At 51.5% G+C, this 8,988-nt stretch overlaps 1 protein-coding gene across 1 annotated transcript; it reads left to right on the top strand.

The window, feature by feature from the left end:
* The first annotated feature begins 445 nt into the window (after positions 1-445).
* On the top strand, positions 446-2,055 carry LOC136501135 (DNA damage-repair/toleration protein DRT100-like). The gene has a single exon (XM_066496629.1). The coding sequence runs from the start codon at positions 471-473 to the stop codon at positions 1,623-1,625; it is 1,155 nt and encodes a 384-aa protein (XP_066352726.1). The 5' UTR covers positions 446-470; the 3' UTR covers positions 1,626-2,055.
* The last annotated feature ends 6,933 nt before the right edge of the window (positions 2,056-8,988 follow it).

Below are 8,988 nucleotides of genomic sequence, written 5' to 3'. Positions count from 1 at the left end.
GGCGCGGCGTGGACGCCATGATCAGCTCCGGCGACGGATCCTCCGCCCGGTCGAGATCCAGACGGCTGCAGCATTCAATCTAGTTTGGTGCGGGCAGATCGTGCCATCATTTGCCCAGGCCTCTCTTCATCACTGCTCACGTCCTCAGCGGGAAGAGAGAAAGCCACTGCGTTGAGCTGCCAGCACAGTGACGCACCTCGCACAGGCACAACTTTGGCAACGAGAGGTAAAGGCGCCTCGCCGCCGGTGGCGGTAGCTGCACTGCCATGCACGTCAATGCCCCGCAGACACCCTTGGCCCCCACCACTCTACTCTAGTCTAGCCCAAAACGGTAACAAACGCGCTTACGGGAGGGCAAAGCCGTCAATGCCACACCCACACTCTGCCACTGCCAGCCTCTACTAAAACCTTTCAGAAGCTCGTCACTGAGCACTGTCGTCCACTGCCGCCAAAGCAAAGCAAAGCACGCAATGCCATCTCCGGCCACCGTCGCAGCGCTCCTAGTCGTCCTCGCCTTGCTTGCCCAGCCGGCCGCGTCGTCGGGGTGCTCGGCAGCGGACCGCGACGCGCTGCTATCAATCCGCGCGGCGCTGTCGGAGGAGCGGCTGGGCGTGTTCTCGTCATGGACGGGCACGGACTGCTGCGCGGGCTGGTACGGCGTGGCGTGCGACCCGACCACGGGGCGCGTCGCGGACCTCTCCCTGCGCGGGGAGGCCGACGACGCGGTGATGGCTCCCGCGGGGCGGCCGGCGTCAGGGGTCATGTCCGGGTACGTATCCGACGCCGTGTGCCGCCTGGACCGCCTCTCGACGCTGGTGCTGGCGGACTGGAAGCAGATCTCGGGGCCCATCCCGGCCTGCGTCGCCACGTCGCTCCCGTACCTCCGCATCCTCGAGCTGCCCGGGAACCGCCTCACGGGCGCCATCCCGCCGCTGGCGGCCGTCGGCGGCGGGCTGTCGCGCCTCGCCGTGCTCGACCTCGCCGACAACCTGCTCTCCGGCGGCATCCCGCCCTCCCTCACGTCGCTCGCCCAGCTCAAGCACCTCGACCTCGCCAACAACCGCCTCACCGGCCGCGTCCCGCCGGACTTCGGGCGGCTCCGGATGCTCAGCCGCGCGCTGCTGGGACGGAACCGGCTGTCGGGCCCCATCCCGGCGTCGGTGGCGTTGCTGCCCCGGCTCGCCGACCTCGACCTCTCCGAGAACCAGCTGACGGGCGCGATCCCTGAGGGGCTGGGCCGCGGCTCCGGGACCGGCGGGAATGGCGGCAACGTGCTGACGTCGCTGTACCTCGGCGGGAACCGGCTGTCGGGCGGCGTCCCGGTGAGCCTGCTCGCGAACAGCGGGCTCGGGATGCTGAACCTGAGCCGGAACGCGCTGGGCGGCGGCATCCCCGACGCGTTCACGCCACGGTCCTACTTCATGCTGCTGGATCTGTCGCGGAACCGGCTCACCGGCGGCGTGCCGCGGTCGCTGGCCTCGGCCGCGTACGTGGGCCACCTGGACCTCAGCCACAACCGGCTCTGTGGAAGCATCCCCGCCGGCCCGCCGTTCGACCGCCTCGACGCCGAGTCGTTCGCCAGCAACAGCTGCCTCTGCGGCGGCCCGCTCGGCAAGTGCACGTGACGCCGCCCATACGTCAGCCTGTTCGGTTCGGCTGAAACTATAGTCAATTATAAACTACAAGTACCGCTGTCTAATTTGATGTAAAAAAAATACTATTGTAGCCTGTAATCACGATCCTGTAGGATGCTATGAGCCCAAACGAACAGGCCTGACGGTCGCTAGATTTGTTACCGTGCTACGTACAGCAAGTAGTCTGTGATGACGTGGTGTACCGTATGTGCATGCACGACGGCACGACGCGTATCAAACTTTCTAGTAGGTCCGTGCGTGGGCGGATGCATGTATGCGTACGTGCGTGCTGCTGGGTCTTGTTTAGTTTCTTCCGCTCTCCTATAAAGTTTACTCCTGTTACATCAGATGTTAGATACATATATAAAATATTAAATATAAACTAAAAAAAATAACTAATTACACAGATTATGACTAATTTATGAGACGAATTTTTTAATTCTAATTAGTCCATAATTTGACAACGTGGTGCTACAGTGAATATGTGCTGATGACGGATTATTTAGCCTTAATAAATTTGTCCCGCAGATTACCGAGGACTTCTGTAATTTATTTTATTATTAGGGTTATTTTGATTCAAGCCATTACAATTTTCGTGCTTTGGAGATTTGCCATTACAATTTAGCTATTTGAAAATTTGCCATTATAATTGTTGAAGTTGTTGATAATTGCCATTATGGACGTATCCAACACCCTTGGGCCCATCTGCAGGTGTTGCATGCATACTGTATTTCCGTATGGACCGAATTGCCCCTATGGACAAAAGGATAAGGTCCGATTCCTATCAGCTCGACTTAGCGTTTCAGTCGTACGTGTCCGTGGCTGAACAAGACCGGGGGCGTACTGGCTTTCCAGCAGCCTCGATTCAGGTCTCGCCAGCGGCGGCTTTACAGACCGGCGCGGGTGTAGGCTGCCGGTCGCGGCATGCGAGCAGTCGCGGGCGGGCCGTCACTGCGGAGGCACGCGCGGCAGCCGCAGGTGGCGCGGCGGTGGCGGGCGCAGGTGATACAGCGGAGGCGGGCGGACGCTGCGGAGGCCGTCGCGGCGGGCGCAACTAGCGCGGCGGGCGGACACTGCGAAGGCAGTCGCGGCGGGCGCAACAGGCGCGGCGGGCGAACGCTACGGAGGCAGTCGTGGCGGGCGCAGCTGGCGCATGCGGTCGCTGCGAAGGCAGGTGCTGCAGCGTTGGCGGGGAGGGTAGAGAGACATTCAGAGCAGCTAACATTCATAGCATTTAGAGAAGAGAGACATTCAGAGCAACTCGCTGTAGCTCGCCGAGAAGAGGACGCGATGACTGTAGGTCTTCTCGTCGGTGTGCAGCAGAGCTTCAAGCTGAGGGCAACTGGAGACACTCCGTCTAGAGCTGTGCGAGTGAGATTCAGTGGAGCCACGGGCAGGGGCGAGGATGGCCGGCAACCATGGGCGAGGTCGTTGCCGCGGGGTGGTCCAGAGGAGCTCGCCGGCGCATCCAAGCCACGACGCGGTGCAGCGGCACGGTGGCCGAGCTCCATTCGCGGTCGCCGTGACGCACTACCGCGCGGGCTCGGCAAGGCACGAGCCGGCGGCGGCTCCTGCTGCCCGTGCGGATGGGGGTGGTCAGCAGGGTCGCCGGGTGTCAGGCCAGGGCGCGGTGCGCAAGTGGGAGGCCGGGAGATGCCCTGCAGCGTAGGAGAGCAGCCGTCGGTGCCTCCCCGAGCTTCCCCTTGGTCGCCATGGCCGAATCTGCAGCGAGGAGGACGACGAGTGGCGGCTGGTGGCCAGGCGCTCCGTCGGGGAAGAGTTGCAGAGGACCAGCACCAGCGGGGACGACGAGCAGGGGACTACCACCTGCGACGACCCCCTGCCTACGCCTGTGCCTGCGCCCGCCACCGCTTGCCTACGCCTGCAACCACCCGCGACCTCCCGCGCCAGGCCTAGAGAGCCGCCTTCGCCTGCCTGCGCCTGGAACCCGCCTGCGCCCGCGTCGGCCTGGAGAGCCGCCGCCGGCCACCTGCGCCCGCACCGGCCTAGAGAGCAGCCACCGCCGAGAAATGAATTGAGCTGGTAGGGTTCGTCTTCGGGGCTGAATCGGTCGTATGGCCAGGATGCCTTATCCTTTTGTCCACAGGGGCAATTCGGTCAATACGGAAATACAGTATGCATGCAACACCTACAGGTGGGCCTAAGGGCGTTGCATACGTCCATAATGACAATTATCAGCAACTTCAACAATTATAATGGTAAATTTCTAAATAGCTGAATTGTAATGGCAAATCTCCGAAGCACGAAAATTGTAATGGCTTGAATCAAAATAACACTTATTATTACTATCGAACACTCGTACGTGACACTTCGATGTGACACCCGATGTGACATCCTAAACTTTATTCTCTGAATTTAAACACCACCTTAGTTAATATAATCTGTTAATCTTATAGGTTGGGTGGTGGTAAACCGGTAATAATGGATATATAGATGATGATCGCCCTGTTCGTTTGGCTTATAAACCATACTTTTCAACCAACGAATATTATTTTTCTCTCACAACAAATCGGCCAACAGTATTTTTAGTCATGGCTTATCAGCCTAGCGAACATGGTAGATAACTTGCGTCGTTGTGGTGTGCGTGATGAGAAAGTTAAATGCTCGAGGGAAAACAAGAATGCTTGTCTTTCCTCCGATCCCTTCCTCTCTTTTTTTCTTTCTTTCTTTATCTTCTTTTCTTTTATTTTAAAAAGAACTTGGGTTTGTACAAGTGTCTGAATGAAGCAAAAGATTAAGCTACTAGCTTGTGCTCTGAGCTTGTATGAGAAGCTGAGTGGATAATGCTGAGCTGAATGTGCATGCCTTTGAGTTGTAAATAGTGGATGGGACAACTGTCAACTATCAGTGTCATCGGTAGTAGATTAACCAAGTATACTGTCTGTGAGATCGTGCTATGCTTGGACATCAGCACGTGCTACCAACGTGCATTGGGATATCAGATGGGGCCGGCGGTGGGCCATGCATTCCATGTGGGATGCAAACGGTTAGATTAACCCCTCCAAAACTATATTTCCATGCGGTCGCTCGCACCGGCCACGTCACCCGAAATTCTCCTAGCGTGTCCACGTCGCCCATATTTCCCTCCCGTGGACAACATTGAGCCACGTCGCCTGAAAAAACGTAGTCCATACACTGGCCTTCCTTCTCCACTTTCCGGCGCTCCCTCTCCTCTCCACTTCCTCTCCCTCCCTCTCGCTCTCCTTCTCTCCAGATCTGGCGACGGAGCGGCCGAGCCCGCGGCGGCTGCCCTCCGGTGCGGCGGGGGCTCGGCGGTGGGCTGAGCCGCAGGCGTACATCTCTCCTCCTTTCTCCGCCCCCACCGGCCTTCCTCCCTCTCTACAGATCCGGCGAGGCGGTGCGCCCGCGCGCCCTACCTCCGTCGGCCTGCTAGCGCGAGGGGCCCTCAACGCGACGCCCGCCTCGCCGCGAGCCTCCCTCCCTCCCTCTCTGTGTCCTGATGTGCCGCTCTTTCTCTCTACCCGGCCCTGGATCGGGCGGCGTACCAGTGCAGGGAGTCCTCGAGGCGGCGGATTGAGCGGCGCACTGGCGGTCGTGTCCCCTGCTCAGGCGGCCGGCGCGGGAAGCCCCCCATAGCTGGCGGCTCCCGGATACTATACTAAAATGGATACCCGTGTCTCCGCATATATAAATATATATATATATATATATATATATATATATATATATATATATATATATATATATATATACTGTTACCTTAGTTGAATAAGACATAAATACATATTGGGCGTGACTAGTGCCCAGACGTCTGTGGCTGTTTGTTTCTCGCGCGTAGTGAGCGGATGGTGCAGACCTCAGCTTGCTCCGGAGTCACTATGCGAGCATCGCACTGCCATCGGCCCATCCGGGGCCACCACCTCTGCGGACGTTTGCGTGCTCGTCGGGTAGGGTTTCCCGCCGAGCTCGAACTATACCGCGGCGAGATAGAGGGAAGGAAAGGGAGTGGAGGTAGAGGAGAAGGCGAGGCGCGCCGCACAAGGAAGGCGCGAGGTAGGAGCCGAAGCACTGCGGCAGGCCGCTGTCCGTCAGCCACCAGCGCGCATTGCAACTTATGCAACACCCGATCTACTTTTCAAAATATTCAGATAAAATATTTGCAACATACGTTTGAAGACAGAAAAAATATTTGAAACATGCGTCTAAAATACTTGCAAAAAACACATGAAACACTTGAAAACCTTTGCAACACGTATGCAACATCTAAATAAAACATTTGCAACATATGCTGAAACATATGCAACTTCCAAATAAACACACTTGCAACATACGTCCGAAAAAACAGGTGAAAACATTGGAGACAGACGTTTGCAACATAAGTGTAGCAATTGCAACATATGCAACATCTCAATATGCTTTTGCAACATCCATACGAAACTCTTGCAATATACCTCTAAAACATTTGAAACACTCGAAACATACGCTTGTAACACGTGCTTTCAGCGTAATGTCATCTTGCTGCTTGGACGAATGGAGCTCGTCCTTGTGGAGCTCGACCCGGCGCGAACCTTGATGCCACAGAGTGCTTGGAGGTCGCCAGTGCGGAGCTCATCGGCGGCACGGACCTCGGCAGCGGGCGTGGCAGGCGGATGGAGCGTGGCCACGATGGGAGCCCCGAATCTAGACGGCGGGCGAGCGGCTCGGGCGGGGGCGGCACCGGTGAGCGGCACATGTAAAGTCCGTCCCGTGAGCGAGGATGGTGCGGGCGAGCAGAGTCCGTCCCGCGTTGGCGGGTGGCACGAGCGATGGCGGCGTCGGCATGCGGCGTAGGTGGAGTCCGTCCGAGTGAGGGCGGCGCGGGAGAGTGGAATCGTCTCGCGAGCGGGGACGCGCAATGCAGAGCGGGCACACGACGCCGGCTGGGTCCATGAATCGTCCGAACTATATTGACATCATATATACTCGATTTGAGTAGCTAATACAGACAGATTGTCAGGTTCTGAATATCCGAATCAAACTGATATAAAAGGATCTGAACTACTAAACAAATTATAATTCAGATAGGGTTCAAAATATTTATAACCGTCCTGTTCGTTTGAGTTTATTCGGAACTACTTTTCAGTTATGAAACCATATTTTTCTCTCACAACATTTCTACATAAGAATCAACATAAGTCAAATTTTAGCATAAGCATCACCATTTAGATGACCTTTAGATGAGTACTGTACTAGTCATGCATAATTTGCGTGCCGGCAACGGGGATCGAGTTTGTCGTGTCCGTGCGTCATTACACGTCCATCCCCAGTTATCAGGCCCTGTTTCCACTGCCGTAGGCCACTCTTTCCCCCGCCTCGTTGCCCTGCCCTTGTCCGCTCGCCATTAAGCGCGTGCTCAACTCATTAATTGCAAAAACGCTGCCACCAACACACTCCAATTCCAAGCAGGTCTCAACGACCCACACAGCACGGTCATCGGACTGAATACGCTGTAGCACCGTGGGTGATTGGGGTTAGAAATTAGTATTTGGCACTGTAGCATTTTTATTTGTATTTGACAATTATTGTTCAACCATAGTTTAACTAGGCTCAAAAGATTCGTCTCGTAATTTACAATCAAACTGTGTAATTAGTTATTTTTTTATCTACATTTAATACTCTATGCATGTGTCAAAGATTTGATGTGACGGAGAGAGAGTGAAAAAACTTGCAATCTAAACGAGGCCTGCATTTGCTTGCTTGCAGTTCAGCACAGTTCTTTTCTTTGTTGTAACATCATTTACGCTCTTCAGTGGTCGAGGCGTAGAGCCAAGGCATAGTACGTTTACTGTAGACGAAGTTCGACTGGATAACGTAACCATGCAATTATTACACACACGGTACTCCCTCTATTTCAAGAATAAGATGGGGTTTAGCTTGGCATGGTCTTTAACGGTTTATACTTTGACCGCTGATTTCGTGAGTATAATAATAATTACACTGTGTGTTCCTGCCGACAAAACTACAATTTGTTTAAAAATACTTTCAAATGTGAATAACCAATGAGTATATATCTGAATATTTGTAGATAAATAGTTGACCAAAGGTTGAAAATTTTAGACATCATAATGCCTGTGCACCTATATACTATATAGCATTAAACTAATTTTGTTAAATCAATCATGGAATATATCCTTATATGCATTTATTTTATGTTACTAATATATTTTTTTTTACAAATTTGACCGTATTTAAAATTTTCAATTTGTAGAAATTAAAACAACAAACATTTTTAAACGAGTGACAATGCCAAAGTGTTTTCTTTTTGAAAAAAGTCCACATTACCTCCCTCAACTTTTACGAAAGTCTGTTTTTCTCCCTGAACTTTAAAACTAGGTAAACCACCTCCCTGAACTTTTAAAACTGTTCGTTTTATCTCCCTTACCGGTTATAAGTGGTTTCAAAGGCGGTTTTGTCTTTTTTTTTTATTTTGGCTGAATTTTTGAAAAATCATAATAAATCACAAAAAATCATAAAATGAAAAATCTAATTTTGTTGGACTCTACATGAGTAGATCTACACAGTAAACATATAATATGGTATGCTTTAGTATAATTTTTTGTTGTAGCTTTAGATCTATGTTTTTTGTAATTAATTTATAGCTACAGTTCCTATGGTCCAATTATGGTGAAATGTTTATGGTGGGCTAATTATTGTATGCTTGAACTGTATTAAAAATTTTATACTCATTGTATCATGTATAACTTAGTTATAGATTTATTTATAAATCTATAACTAAGTTATACATGATTCAATGAGTATGAAATTTTTACTACTGTTCAAGCATATAATAATTAGCCCACCATAAAAATTTCACCATAATTGGACCATAGAAACTGCAGCTATGAATTAATAATAAAAAAGCATAGATCTAAAGTTATAGCAAAAAAATTTGTATTAAAGCATACCATATTATATGTTCATTGTGTAGATCTACTCATGTGGAGTCCAATAAAATTGAAATTTCTATTTTATGATTTTTCTGTGATTTACTATGTTTTTTTAAAGATTCAGCCGAAATAAATAAAAAAAGAAAAAGACAAAACCGTCTTTGAAAACCACTTATAACCGGTCAGGAAGGTAAAACGAACGATTTTAAAAATTTAGGGAGGTGGTTATCCGGTTTTAGAGTTCAGGGAGAAGAAACAGACTTTCGTAAAAGTTGAGGAGGTAATATGAACTTTTTTTTTCCGTTCTGAACTCTACTGAAAATGCTAAAATCGGTCCTATAAAAAAAATGCTAAAATCGGTGGCCCATTCATATCGGCCCACTCCAGCCCAATTCGTTCCTAAAGCTCACGTCTTCAAGCTCCCAGTGCAGCCCAGTCCAGTCCAT

Source organism: Miscanthus floridulus, chromosome 13 (genome assembly GCF_019320115.1).
Source record: "Miscanthus floridulus cultivar M001 chromosome 13, ASM1932011v1, whole genome shotgun sequence".
NCBI classification, from domain to species: domain Eukaryota; kingdom Viridiplantae; phylum Streptophyta; class Magnoliopsida; order Poales; family Poaceae; genus Miscanthus; species Miscanthus floridulus.
The sequence above is the reverse complement of the archived record's forward strand: the minus strand, read 5'-3'. Positions and strand labels throughout refer to the sequence as shown.

Coding starts and splice junctions, on each gene's coding strand:
- LOC136501135 (XM_066496629.1), top strand. CDS start 471: ATGCCATCTCCGGCCACCGTCGCAGCGCTCCTAGTCGTCCTCGCCTTG.